This window comes from Manihot esculenta, chromosome 10 (genome assembly GCF_001659605.2).
Source record: "Manihot esculenta cultivar AM560-2 chromosome 10, M.esculenta_v8, whole genome shotgun sequence".
Classification (NCBI taxonomy): Eukaryota; Viridiplantae; Streptophyta; class Magnoliopsida; order Malpighiales; family Euphorbiaceae; genus Manihot; species Manihot esculenta.
In genome coordinates, this window is record NC_035170.2 from 24871612 (window position 1) to 24887173 (window position 15562).

General features: G+C 36.3%; 1 protein-coding gene across 1 annotated transcript; it reads left to right on the forward strand.

Annotated features, from left to right (window-relative positions):
* Window positions 1-5336: 5336 nt before the first annotated feature.
* LOC110625186 (beta carbonic anhydrase 5, chloroplastic) lies at window positions 5337-14413 on the forward strand. The gene is made up of 9 exons (XM_021770758.2): window positions 5337-5651; window positions 5744-5811; window positions 6873-7028; window positions 7112-7160; window positions 7306-7419; window positions 7539-7592; window positions 8325-8407; window positions 13201-13306; window positions 13995-14413. The coding sequence occupies exons 1-9, from the start codon at window positions 5547-5549 to the stop codon at window positions 14196-14198; spliced, it is 939 nt and encodes a 312-aa protein (XP_021626450.1). The 5' UTR covers window positions 5337-5546; the 3' UTR covers window positions 14199-14413.
* Window positions 14414-15562: the final 1149 nt, after the last annotated feature.

The window sequence follows — 15562 nt, forward strand, 5'->3', positions numbered from 1 at the left end:
ATACCCTTATCTTTTCTGAGGTTTGTCCCTTGTGAGTTCTATGTGTTTTATGTGTATGCCATGCTATGTGTTAGTTGAGGAACATTTGGGGATGAATGTTCTTAAGGGGGGGAGAATGTAATACCAGGCTAGACTTTGGTATCGGAATTCCTACCGTCCGGTGGAATCTCGGATGTCGGAGACCTCTAGAAGGGTAAAATCATGTTTTCATGAGATGTTTTAATGTTTTTGATGATTTTGAATGAAAAGGAAATGAGTTTTTGAATAAAAACAACCTTGGAGGAAAGCTCAGGTTCGGCTGCCGAACCTCAAGTTCGGCCGCCGAACATGCATGCGTTGCGGGTGTGCTTTAGGCCCCCGAAAGCATAAGTGAGGGAAGTCCAGGTTCGGCCGCCGAACATGGCATGCATGCGGAGGCACATTCGGCCCCCGAACGTGGCCTGGCCAGCCACTATAAAAGGGTCCCTTAGCCGAAAACGGGCGAGTTTTTCCCCATTTTCGGCCAAGGTGAGCTCTCCGCCGCCCCTCACCGATCTTTGATGCTTTTCCTCTAGATCCTTCAAGTTTTTCACTTGTCTTAACTTTGTTTTGAAGATTTGAGCTTTTGAGCAAAGTTTTGGAGCTTTGAGGTTCAAGAACTCAAATCTCTCCCAACCCCAAGTTTGGTCGCCTCTACTCTCGATCTTCAAGAGGTAAGAGTCGATCTCTAGCTTACATTATGTTTTAAGCAAGTTTTATGAAGTTCTTGGGGGTAGAATGCATGTTTAGGTTTTAGTTATGTTTATGGATATAAATGTATGTTCATGAACAATGTGGCTTGCAAATGCTTGTGTATGTGTGTTGTAGTTGGGGTTTAAGTTAGTTTGAGACCCTAGGAGCTTGTGTGCATGTTTTGGTTGAGCTAAATGCATGATGGTATGAGTTTGAGGCTTTTGTGCATGTTTGAACCAAGTTTCTGCCCTTTGGGAGAAACCAGGTTCGGCAGCCGAAGGGACTTTCGGCCGCCGAACCCTCTTGTGGAGACAGCCTTCGGCTGCCGAAGCTTGCCCCCGAAAGGAGACTTTCGTCTCTGTCTGGGAGTTTCGGCCGCCGAAAGTGCCGCCGAACATGCATGAGTTTCGCCTCTGTCTGGGAGTTTCGGCCGCCGAAGGTGCCGCCGAACCTGCCTGACTTTCGGCTCTGGAAGGACTTTCGGCTGCCGAACCTGTCGCCGAAAGTGCCCTGTCCAGCCTTCCTTTGCATGTTCTTGCATGAATGTTTTGTGATGTTTTAGGGGGTTTTTGGGGGATGTTTTCAGAGTCATGTTATAGTATGTTGGTCCCTCATTTGAGTCCACCTGTGTAGGTTTGGACCCGAGGAACCGATGACCTCAGCAGTGAGTCAGCTGCTTCAGTCAGTGTCAGAGCTAGCCAGAGGTGAGTGGAATGACTCTTATGGTTTTTAATAAATAAATAAATCAGTTTTGAGCATGTTCATGCATCACGGATGCCATGTGATATTCTAGGATGCTTGCATTAGAAATCACGAATATGTTGCATTGCATAATATGTTGATGATGTGGATGAATGTTGAGTGATCCATTAGCCCTCATATGTTATGACATGATGATATGATATGGAAGTCCAGGTGTGGCCTGCACTACGCCCCTGGCACTATGTAAGAGAAAGACCGGATGTGGCCTGCACTACGCCCCCGGCATCATGGATTATGTATGTTATGTTATGTTATGTATAAGAGAAAGACCAGGTGTGGCCTGCACTACGCCCCTGGCATGATTGGATTATGTAGAGGGCTAAATGGTGACAAGTTCATCCTTGATATGATTAGTTGTGATGTGATGCATTTCATGTTATCATATGTTTTAAATGCTTTACTATTCTGCTCACTGGGCTCTAGTAGCTCACCCCTCTCCCAAATTCCCCAGGTTTGCAGGTACGGGTTAGACAGAGAAGTCAAGAAGAGTAATGAAGTCTTTTGTATGTAATAGTTAGAAAGTGGACATGACGGATTGTAAAATGATGTATGGATATGTAATGTAATGATATTGAGGTTAGAAGTGTGCTTGACCATAGTTTAATGTAATCCCTTTTGAAACATGATCTTAATGTTATTGATGTCCATGTTTAGCCAACTCAACTTTTGTTATGCCACCCATTGGGGGCATTGATGAGATCCCTCAGAGGGGTCAAGTTTATGACTATGTATATGTTCAGTGCATGCACAGGTTGAGTTTGGTGGATGATAGAATGTATGAAAGAAAAGTTTTAAATTTTTATGTATGATTGTTGATCATGTATGGGATTAAACAGGTTTACAGGTTACATGTCAGGCTTGCTACGGGTCCCGGCGGCCTTAAGCCGATCTGGATCCTAGCGCCGGTAGCGGTCCGATTTTCGGGTCGTTACATTTATGTTCTTTGTTAGATTGACCTCCCATCTTAGTTTTAGGTTTATACCAATCTATTTAAAACATCCTTCCTTTGTGTGCCCATCCATATTACAATAGGTATAATGACCTCATTTAGTCTCAAACCTTTTATATTTTCCTTGTCCCTGTCCTTATGCTTTGTTAAAAAACACAAGGGAGTCAGCAATCTCATTCATAGCCCTTAAGACTTCCCTTTGAGACTCAAATTTAAAAACCATTGAGTAGGCTTTATTAACTGATGGTAAATGGTCCATTCCAAGTATTTAGTCCCTTACTGATCCAAAAACATCATTGAGTCCCATTAGGAATTACATTAGCTTGTTTCTATTTGCTATTTCGGCCATAGCCTTGGAAGCTCCATAGGTACAGGGAGGTAATGTCTCCATGGACCCTAATTCATCCCAGAGTCTCTTCAGCTTAGTGAAGTAGATAGGTACAGACTCATTCTCCTTACTAATGAGAGATATTTTCCTATGTAACTGATAGATCGTAGGACCATTGCATTCGCTGAATCTTTATGAGATCTCTAGCTAGAGATCTTTGGCAGAAGCAATGTAGATGAAATTGTCGACTAACTCTTTAGAGATAGAGTTCAAAATCCAAGATGTGACCATGAAATCACATCTTTTTCATTGCTCATAAGATTTAGAATCTCTTTCAGGTGTCAAAACTGTTCCTTCGATAAACCTTAACTTTTACTTGGCTCCTAGGACTATTTTAATAGCCCTACTCCAAAATCTAAAGTTAGTTCCTACAAGAGCTATAGAAACTAAGACCATACCTGGATGATCGGACGATTAGAGGCTAAGCGAATCTTTAGTTCCTTGTACGCTAACTTGTCCTTTGTCGGCGACCATCGTTGATGTCTAATTCTTGCTACTATTTCCACGTTCCAGTATGTTCTCTTTTTGAGCACAAGCATGACGTAGGTTTCAGATCTGAATTTAAAGGAGAGGAATCACCTGGATTCAAATCCTAGGCTTTGATACCATGTGAGAGAACAGAAAAAAAAGAAAATTTCCTATCTTGATTCCCCTTAAAAAACGTAACCGTTACACTACTATCCAAGAAAAGTCCCTATTTATAGTGTACAAAAAACAAATATTACTAACAGTCCTTATTAAGACAAAATAAGACATATAAGGACAGAAAAAAGTAAAACAATAGTAATTGTAGATAGTAAAACAACTAAACTAAGAAAAGACGATTAAGATACAATTAATCCTTAACAATATTAATCGTACAACAACGTATCCACTCACTATTTCAAGGCCTTACCATTTTATCATCTCATTCTCTATATATTTTTTTTATAAAAAAAAGAAAAAGAAAAAGAAGTTTCTCCTTCTCAATACATTTAATATTTAATTGTACAAAGTTCACATCTAGAATTAATGATATATGATATTTTCATTTTCTTCATGTTTATTAAGTTATGTATGGTTGGAACAGTGTAATATGTTTCCACCCCTTCAATGTGGAAAGAGAGACAGCATGCATGAGGGTTTAAGATGATAAGAGTCCATGCATGGCATGCATCATGGCTGATGAAGGTGAGGCCACCATCAGTATGAAAGTGACTGCTTATGAATGCTTGCTGTTGACCTAATTAAGATGATACTCGACCTCAATTCAAACTCAAATAGTAATAATTTTATTTATTACTTAAACAAACTAATTCAGATTTAAGTTAAAATTTTACTTGTTAATAACCTCATTTAACTTAAATTTAATTAATTTAAAGTTTTAAATTCTAAATTAAAAGTCGAAACTTTACTAAAACTAAATATAATTTAATTAAAGTATTTTATAATTAAAATTTTAATTTAAACTATAATAAAAAATTTTTTTTATTATAAATCTTCATTTATGGAGGAGTTCTACTCTTCCGTCTCTGTAAATTTTCAGTGTGGGGGCGGAGGAGTGTCGGTGCACGAAACCTTATTAGGTTTAGGGATGGCAACAGATCAGATATTTTCGGGTACTCGATCTGAACAAACCCTAATAGAATGAATTTGAATAGTTATAATTGGGTTTGGGATGGGTTCGGATTTTAAAAATAATACCCATTACGGGTTTGGATCGGATTCGAATTTTATATACAGGGTATCCACTACCCGAACCCGTTTATATAAATAATTAATTTAATATAAAAAATATATTTTACAATAATATTTATAAATTTTTTTATATTTTTATTTAAAAATTTAAATTTAAATATTAATAAAAAATATTTGTTATATAAATTATTAATTAAAATATATAAGATTAAATAGGTTCGGGTTTTATTCGGATAATAATAATCGGGTTTGGGATGGATTCAGATAGTTTAAATTAATTTTTAATCGGATTCAGAATGAATTCAAATATTACTAATATAAATCGGATTTGAATTCGGATAGTTTAATTTTTACGGATATCTAGCCATTTACCTCCCTAATTAGATTCTATATAATATAACGCGTAGTGAGTGGGCTGAAGTTGGCTTATGGTCCAATCGTTAATCAATGATTGATTTATAGCCCATGTGTTTGCCAAGCATGTCGCAAAGCCCGACTGGGCCACAGGGAGGGGCAACTTAGATTTAGATATAAGGAAGAGGGTTGTGGCCATGCGCTGCAAGCTTCAAAATCGGAGCCCCATTTTGTTTGGGCTAAGCAAAAAAGCCATGCAGTCGCAAAAAGACCCTTCTTATTTTTTTTTTAATAAATATTTTGGTAAAGCAATTGAATCCAAATTGAATTTTTTAAAAATCTAACTGTCTTAAAATATTTAATAAATTTATTTTATTTTTTTATTATTAATTGATTTTTGTCAACTCTGTGTCAGAAAAAGCAATATTAATTAATTAGATTTTTAAATAAAATATGGGAACCGTAAAAGAGGTTGGGAACTTTCAAGTTTCAACATCAGGAGAAGATCACCGTGGGTGAGTTGGCCTCGCTATTAAACCATGAACTTCGAGTTCTCCGTCGTTGTTGGAGACAAACAAGTGTTTCTTGATCCAACCAACACATACCCACCTTTTTTAAAAGCTATGCTCATAAATGCCTCTCAAATCCACATTTTCAGCATTTTCCACCTCAAAAGCAGCTCTTTTGCCTTTCTAGACCCCTCCAATGGCTATTCTTTCTCCATCCTCTTCCGTTTCAAAGGAACCCTTGTCCTTCCCACTCTCAATTCAAGGAAGCAATTCTAAATATTTATCATTGAGAGAACAGACAGTACTCTCTCTCTCTGCTTCATTTACATGTTTGTATCTCTGTATCATTTGGTTCTTGTTCCTTGATATGAATGCTTACCTGAATTGTTACAGATCTTTGGTGCTAAAGGGAAATTAGGTGCATTTGAGCAGACCCAGTTGAAACTATACAATGATTCGAAGTAAGTTAATGTCTATTTCATTTTACTTTTTTTTCCTTTTCTTTTGGAGTAATTGTTGTTGTTGTTATTATTACTGTTCTTATTATTATTTGGGTTCAAAAGAAAGGATATTCCTTGTTTGTTGTTCTCAATTAATAGTTTATATTTATGTTGCTAATTCTTTAATTTGGTTCAACTGCTGGACTGCTGGTGCTGTAAGTTGCTTTGGTGCTGAATTGTTTACTTCAAGAGATGAACTTAATTAACTGAGCTGAATGTCTAAGTTACTTAAAAGCTTCTTAGCTTCTTGATATGTTGTATGCTTCTTTCTAGAGTTAGAACATATTCTGGAATATGGGTTGATAATTCTTAAAATTTTTTCCAATTAGGTTTTAGCAGCTTTCTACTTTTTCTAGTGATACATATTGTTATTGAACTTGTGTTAATTCGACACATCCATCTAATTATTGGAGTTTAATTGTTTTGTAAAATTATCAAAAGCTTGAGCAAAGATTTAGTAAATGTTGAATCTTGGAATATGAATTCTAATGCCAGCATGAAGAACTTGTACCTGTAATACCATTGATCAATTTTTTAATTCCAGGAGTCTTGACACCTCATCCGAAAATCTACAGATTACTCTCCCAGTGAAATTATTTGAATGGGTATTTGAGTTTTTTTTCTTTGTTTTAGGATGTCGTTCATGTTGAAGCTCGAAATATAAATTATTGTTATGATGTAATGCCAGCATGAAGAACTTACATCTGTAGTACTATGGATCAATCTTTAATTTCAGGAGCCTTGGCACCTCATCTGAAAATCTACAATTCCATTTCTTCCAATGAAAGTATTTGAATGTGTATTTGAGAATTTTATGCGTGGTAATTTTCTGAGTTTATTGTATTTTCTCAATGATATATTTATAAGAAAAAAGCTGGGAATTTATATGAAAATGACTATATACTGCCTTTGGGATTGTATAGGAATATCTGTCATCTGATATAAATTATAACTTTACAAGCTGTGTGTTTCATTGAACTTAACATGACTGGAATTTATTTATGCTGTTACAAATGTCTCAGCTATTCAGGTCTGAAAATGAAGGCTTCCAGGGATCCTTCTTGGCTGATCAGCGAAATCAAAAGTGACAAGCTGGAGAGCCCAGCAACTAAAAGTGATACTGACTTATTTGATGAGATGAAACAACGATTTTTGAGTTTCAAAAAGCATAAATACATGTAATGGTGTAGTATTGTGGCATTATGTTTTTCTTTCATGAAAGTAATTTGGACCTTTTAACATGACATTCATTTTGGAACAGAGAAAACCTGGAGCACTTTCAAAATCTTGCCAAGGGTCAAGCCCCAAAGGTAATAATTGCTTTTCTAGTTTATTAATGAACAATATATTTTGAATTTTTATGGATTTAATTGCACATCTTTTTTAATTTTTCTTCTTGCAATGTGCTGCTGAAGTGTCAGCGAATATAAGTTTGACTAACAATTTGAAGAACAGTTTATGGTGATTGCTTGTGCAGACTCCAGGGTTTGCCCCTCAAACATCCTGGGATTCCAACCAGGAGAAGCATTTATGGTGCGCAATGTTGCAAATATGGTCCCCTCATATGAGGTATATATACATTTATTCAGAATTTTTAATCATTGATGCTATGAACTATGAAGGAACTGTTGTGAAAACACAATATGAAAATGTTCATTTGTTGGTGTTTGTCCTTTTTGTTTATGCAGAGCGGACCATCAGAAACAAATGCTGCTCTGGAATTTGCTGTAAATTCTCTCAAGGTAAGTTATTCTACAAATTTAGTGTTTTCCCCCCTGGTAATGCATCACAGTCTTTTGACACTGTTATGATTATGGATAGAGTATGTAATGAGATGTTGAATGTGCATGTGACTTTTGGAGATAGCGAGTTTGGTGCGATTTAGTCCAGCAGTAGAATAAAAAGATTATGTATTAGCTAGTCAGTTGTAACTACTCTTCTCAGTCAGTTATGACCGGCTGATTTTTTTATTGTAAATCCTTGAATGTAGAGGGTAGTAACAGTGGTTGCTTGTTGCTGCCTGAATTCAGATTAATGCAGAAATGGTTCTTATGGTAAACTTTTGAGCAACTATGGATGGCTAGCTTGTGCAATCAATATCTCATTAACCCCATGCATGCAATAGCTACAAGTGGCTGTGAGCATAAGAAACAGGGTGTACTAAAGCTTCAAAGAAACAAAAACAGGGTGTACTAAAGCAAATCAAGTAGAAAACAAATAGAAACATACTATTTCATCTCAAACTTAGAAGTGATTCATGAAATATGTTGTCGTTTTGAATTATGACCAAGTAACATTAGGACAGGCTTGTTGTAACATGGTGAAGAGTAAATTGTTTTTCTTTTTCAGAAAAATGGCAAGTAGATGGAAGCTCATTCTATGTTTTGCTTTTAAGTATGAAATCAAATGTTTTAGCTGTTGGGATTATATCTCATCATTCTTCTTTGAGAAATCATAAATAATTCCTTTTTCAGGTTGAAAACATTTTAGTTATTGGCCACAGTTGCTGTGGAGGCATTCGTGCACTAATGAGCATGCATGATGATGTTGAAACAAGGTTATGTTAGACTATTTTTTTTTTTGTTGTTTCTTATGATTACTATAGAAAGGTAATATTTGTTATCTATTACAATAGAGATTACAACTTATTTATACATGAGAGACCGTATCTAGAAAGGAAAGGAAATCAAACTTATGACCATGCAATCCCTAAGATTAAGCAACTAACGCATCTATCAATATTTACTTTCTATATTAACATATTTACTTCCTATAACCTATAACACTCCTCTCAAGTTGGAGTATAGATGTTAATCATGCCTAACTTATTACATATATAATCAACTCGAATTCCATTTAGAGCCTTAGTGAAGATATCTCCTAGTTATTCTCCAGTTTGGATATGTCCTGTTGAGATTATCTTTTGTTGGACCTTCTCATGAACAAAGTGACAGTAAATCTCGATGTGTTTAGTCCTCTCATGAAATATTGGATTGGATGCAATGTGGATAGCTGCTTGATTATCACACCACAACTTAGCAGGCAACGAATTTGTGAACTCAACCTCTTCCAATAGTTGACGCACCCACAAGACTTCACATACGGCTTGTGCCATGACTCGGTATTCAGATTTAGCACTAGAACGAGAGGCCATATTTTGTTTCTTACTTTTCCATGAGACCGGGTTACCTCTCACAAAAACACATATCCTGTGGTTGACTTCCTATCAACCTTCAAGCCTGCCCAATTAGCATAAAAAAAGCATTCAATATTTGAGTGCCCATGGTTATCATAGAAGAGACCGCGTCTTGGAGCCCCTTTCAAGCAGCAAAGAATCTGTCCCAGAGCATTCCACTGAGCAACAGTAGGAGAGGATATAAACTGAATATGTAATATCAGGACGAGTCACTGTCAAATAATTTAGCTTGCCAACTAATCTTTCATACATTTCATGATCTGTAAATGGCTCGCTGTCTTCTGTGGTAAGTTGAAGATTAGGGGTTTTTGGTGCACTACAAGGCTTAGTATCCAATTTTCCTGTTTCTGCCAACAAATCAAAAACATATTTTCTTTGAGATAAGAAAATGCTTTTCTTACACCGCATAACTTCGATGCCCAAAAAATATTTCAAGGAGCCCAAATCCTTTGTATGAAACTGTGTTTTGAGAAATTTTTTTAGAGATGTAATGCTAGCAACGTCACTTTCTGTGATAACAATATCATCCACATATACTACACGCAGAATTACTCCACTATCGGAATTTCTATAAAGCACTGAGTGATCACACTTACTCATCTTTATTCCAAACTGTTGGACCACCTTACTAAACCTTCCAAATCATGCCTGAGGACTCTATTTCAAACCATAGAGGGATTTTCAAAGTTTACAAACCTTGCTTAACTCCCCTTGAGCAACAAAACTAGGCAGTTGCTCAATATAAACCTCCTCCTGAAGGTAATCATGGAGAAAAACATTTTTAATATCCAGTTGATGCAAAGGCTAATCATGTGTAGCTGCCAAAGAAATAAACAATCGAACAGATGCGAGCTTGGCAACTGGAAAGAATGTATCAGAACAGTCAACGCTATAAGTTTGAGCATAACCTTTGGCTACTAAATGGGCCTTGAGGCAAGCAACAAATCCATCAGGGTTTACTTTCACTGTAAACACTCATTAATACCCAATAGCCCCTTTTCCTGGAGGCAAGGACATCAACTCCCAAGTACCATTAATGTCTAGCGCCATAATTTCCTCTTCCATAGCAGCACGCCAACCAAGATTGGATAAAACCTCAATAACAGTTTTGGGGATTGAAATAGAGTCTAAAGCAGTGGCAAAACAACGAGAAGAAGAGGATAATTGATCATAAGAGACAAAAGACAAAATGGGATGAGTGCAAATACGTTTACCTTTGTGAAGAGCAATGGGAAAATCCAAATCAGACGATGAAGGATCAGTGGGAGAAGGATTTGTCGACGAAGAAGCTGGTAGCGGAGTGGAGTCAGAGTCCTCTAAGCGTTTAGAATAAACATGATAAATGGGAGGGCGACCTAGCTCATGAGTGGAAGGTGCATGAAGAGTCTAAGGAGACAGAGAGCGAACAATATATAACAAGAGGTCATCTTCCTCCCCCTGGGTGTCATAAACAGATGGTGGCAGAAAGAACGGAGTGGACTTAAATAATGTTATATTAGCAGACACAAGGTACCGATTAAGATCAGGAGAAAAGTAATGATACCCTTTTTGAAGTCGAGAGTAGCCAAGAAAGACGCATTTTGAGTGATTTGAGATCTAATTTAGTAACCTATGGACGAACATCACAAATAAAATAAGTACAACCAAAGATACGTGGCTCAATAGGAAATAAAGATTTATTGGGAAACAAAATGTTATAAGAGATATCACCATGAAGGACAGAGAAGGACATGCAATTAATAAAAAAATAAGCAATAGATACAACATCAACCCAAAAGCATTTAGGTACTTTTATTCGGAATAAGAGGGCTTTGGCTACTTCAAGAAGATGTCGATTTTTTCTTTCGGCGACTCTATTTTGTGAAGGAGTGTCAACATAAGAAGACTGATGAATCCCTTTTTGTAACAAATAAGATTGAAATTCCTTAGAAATATACTATTTAGTATTATCACTTTGTAAAATTCGAATGGAAATATTGAATTGAGTTTGGATTTTAGCATAAAAAGCACAAAAGATAGAGAATAATTCTAAACGACTCTTCGTTAAAAATAACCAAGTAGTGCGGGAGAAATCATCAACAAAAGTAATAAAGTACTTAAAGCCAAACTTAGACACAATAGGACAAGGATTCCAAACATCTGAATGGACAAACTCAAAGGGGGACGGAGTCCGTTTATTGACTTGAGACACTGTAGGTAAACAATGATGTTTGGCAAATTGACAAGACTCACAATCTAGAACAGATAAACAGTGAAACTATGGATAACTTCTTCAAAGTTGAGAGAAAAGGATGCCCTAAACGACAATGAACATCAAAAGGCGTTAACCTCGTGGAACATGCAAGGGATCTAGGTAATTGTTGATCCAAGATGTAAAGACCTTCTGGCTCACGCCCTCTACCAATAATCTGCTTTGTTGAAAGATCTTGAAAAATATAATGATCAGGAAAGAATGAGACACAACAATTCAATGCACGAGTGAGTTACTAATGGAAAGCAAATTAAAGGAGAACTTAGGAAGACATAACACAAAGGATATAGGAAGAGAAGGGATTAAGTTGATATGTCCAGAACCCATGGCAAAAGATTTAGTTCAATCAGTAAGAGTAACATAAGAAGACAATGCATGAGACTTAAGATTGGACAAAATGGTAGAATTACCTGACATATGATCCGTAGCACCAGAATTAATAATCCATTTGGAGGATGAAGACACAAGACATGTAGCAGAGTTACCTGACTCGGCAATTGCAGTGATAAAGGAGTCAGAAGATTTCAAAGATGCCTGATACTGAGTGAATTGTGCATACTCATCTGCAGATACCAAAATTCCCTGATCAGAAGAGGCCTCAACTGCCATATGCGCCATTATAAGCGCTGGTTCTTATTCTGAAATTTCAGGTATGTCTTCTTTGTATGTTCAGGTTCACGACAATAATAACAAATGATTCTAGCGGAGTCAGAGGTAGGAACTGCTTCCTCAATACATTGAGATCCTCTACTACCATTAAAACCTCCCCTGTGCCCACTTCTATTATTCTGTCTGCTACTATCTTTGCGACTAACAAGAACACTAGTGGTGTGTGAAGCAATTGGAAACTCTATACGCAACACCCTGGTGAAAACATCATGTAACGATGATATTTCAGAGTCAGAAAGAATATGAGATTTAGCTGTCTCAAACTCTGGAGGGAGACCTACAAGGAAGCTCATAATAGTCATTTATTCTCATTGGACTTGTTGAGTTTTCACATCTGTACTAAAAGGCATCAAGACATTAAGTTCCTCGTACACTATTTTAAAATCCATGAAATAAGAGGTTAGAGTTCTATCATTTTTTTCAGCTCGATAAAATGCCTTACACACATCATAAATGCGAGAAATATTCCTTTTGCCAAAACAGCCATGAGAACAATCAACCCAAAACAATAGCAATAAAAGAAACACAGAATTAGAAAACAATACCCAACGTGAACAGTACCCGGACGTAAACAGTACCAAAAACGCCTCCACCTAACACCCAAACGACAAATGAACCACAGATCTGACGAGAGGGTTGTGAGGCGACTCCGGCGAGGGTGACCGGAGCAGCGACAGATAGGCTATGCGCCTCCACATGCCAGCGAGTGGGACGGCGTTAGAACCTTGTTGCGGCGCCTGAAGAGCACTCGTCGGCTGGACACCAGTCGGCTCTTCAGGGCAGCTTCGCCGGCGCTCCGGCGTCCTTTCTAGGTGGGCGGTGGGCGGTGAGAGACAAATGTTACCTTAGATGGGTAACCCAAAAGAACAGGAGTCTTAAGTCTCCAAAAAAAATTTAACACTCTACAGGAGAAAAAATTAAATTTCTACGGGAATGACTCTGATACCATGTAGAAATGTAATATTTGTTATGTATTACAATAGAGATTAGAACATATTTATACATGAGAGACCACATCTAGAAAGAAAAGAAAATCAAGTCTATGATCATGTAATCCCTAAGATTAAGCAATTAACACATCTATGAACATTTTCTTTCTATTTTAACATATTTATTTTCTATAACCTGTAATAACCTGTAGCAATTACTACCTTCCATTCTTAAAAAATATAGTGTCATTTGTTTCTTATTCCACTGATTTTTGTTTTTGGCTTTTATTTTCTGTATTTTTCAGTAGCTTCATTGGAAGTTGGGTGGTAGTTGGGATGAATGCAAGGTTAAGAACAAAGGCTGCTGCATCCAATCTCAATTTTGATCGGCAGTGCAGGCACTGTGAAAAGGTGAGTTATCCTTCTCAATCCTTCTCTTGGAGTTCAGAACATTCAAATTCTGCATAATGGTTGAAATTGGTTTTTGAAATGGACCCTTTTAAATGCTGTCACAAAATGCAGATTGAAATTCCTTTTTAGAGGTTTTCAACTTTTTATGGCCAAAAACATTCTTTATATTGTAAAGAATCAATTTCAATTGCTTTTAGTCAACATATTCAAGGTATTATTTTTTTCAACAGTAATTACAACAACAGTGCCATGCCATTGACTCGGTTTAATCCTTCTTCTGCCATTCTGCTTTAGCCCATCTTTATTATGGAATTTGGTCACAAATGGGTTGTTCTTTCATCTCATTTCTGTTCTTTTCTGGAACTGATATTTGGAGTCTCTATGTAATAGAAGTGTCTTAGTGCTCGGTTGACATGGTGGTTGAGGGCCAAAAAGCGTTTTTTAGAAAAAGCATCATTTAAAATGCTATTGAAAGCAACAGTGAAAGAAATATTTTATTTAAGAAAAATACTTTTCTCAACAACACTACCAACATTAATGCCAAGCAGAGAGTTTTAGATTGCAAAGTCATGGGTAGAGACAAATTTAATTGATGGTAGGTGGTCTAAATTATTAGTCCTGTAGAATGATGAACAAACCTTTTTCGGGCAACTTCTGATCAATTTGTCACCTGAAACATTTTTAACAGGAATCAGTCAACTGTTCATTAGGAAATCTCCTTACTTACCCTTGGATAGAAGAAAAAGTGAGGAATGGTGAACTCTCCATTCATGGCGGCTACTATGACTTCATTGACTGCACATTTGAGAAATGGACTCTGGATTACAAGGCAAGCAATTTGAAGGAGGAGAGCCGCAAAGTTGCAATAAAGAACAAAACATTTTGGTGCTAAATTTATCTTTGCTTCGTATGTTGTACTAATATGTGTTGTTTGATGTTCTTCTGTTTTGTGCCTAAGAATAATTTTGTTCCCTTGAATCAAGGGAATAACTACCTTGTTATAAGGTGTTGTAATTATTTTTCCTTTTTGATGTTTTAAGTTGTTGTATAACGCTTACCACCTTCATGCAATTTCCAGTAAATGATGTATTCAACCTTTCTTGTACCTATGTGAATAAGTAAACTGAGTCTAATCAGTAAAAGTAAAGAATATTAGCTCAATAGGTTCTGAAGGTTTGTTTGGTTAAAAAGGGGCTTTGATCTGACAGCTTGTGCCCTACATTGGATCATATAACCGACAGCTTATGGATTCATTTGCTAAAAGGCTATTCTATTTATTTATTTTTTCCACATAAAAACAAAAAAATTTTAAGAGAGTGATAACTACAGCTGTTACAAATCATGAGGAGTTTACATGTCTTGGATTGGTTGGATAATACTGATTAAAGGTTAATGGAAGCCTGATATCAAGCCTAAGACATGAACATTAGCCAAAAGCAGGTTTTAGTCTAATGATATAGGTTTCATATTGGAATGTCTGATGGGGTCGCACATATTGACTTCAAATTTTAACTATTACAAACCTGCTTCATCTGATGTACGTGTTGATTCTGTTATGAGCAGTCAATATGTATTTTATATGTTCCTATTTATGGGGACTTAGTATATTGTTATTTAGTTAGTATTCTTTAATTTGTAGTATCATGTCATATATATCTCAAGTTTTCGTATGTCGAAAAGCTGATATTTTTTAGTTTCAGATTTAACAGATGATCATAGAATAAATTAGAAATATTTACTTGTTATTTTATATTTTATTTTCAGTTATATTAAATCCAAGAAAATAGACATTCATTATTGTTATTTTCTCTTTTTATAAATATTAGTTTTTCAATAAAATATATCATATCAGTTTTAGATCAGTTTCCTGCCAAAAAGAATACTGTATTGTTCTATTTGTGTTTTGATACAAGTCTTTGAAGAATTGTGGGAAAAATCAAAATAAGTTCATATTTTTAAACTCAAAATGTCAACCAACACCAAACCTTTCTTGTTAGCGCCACAAATCTTTACAGAAGAAAATTATCAAATCTTTAGAAGCATTTGATTTTTGGGAGATCATTGATGAAGACAGGCCTTTGCCTCCAGTCCCCACAAATCCTACCGTGGTACAAATAAGAAATCGCAATGAAGAAAAGGCCAAGCGACCTAAAACGAGGACTGTTATTCAGAATTCTGTATCGGATTCAATTTTCTTTCTAATCATGGTTTGCAAGACAGCTAAAGAAGCTTGAGACAAATTGAAGGTGAAATATC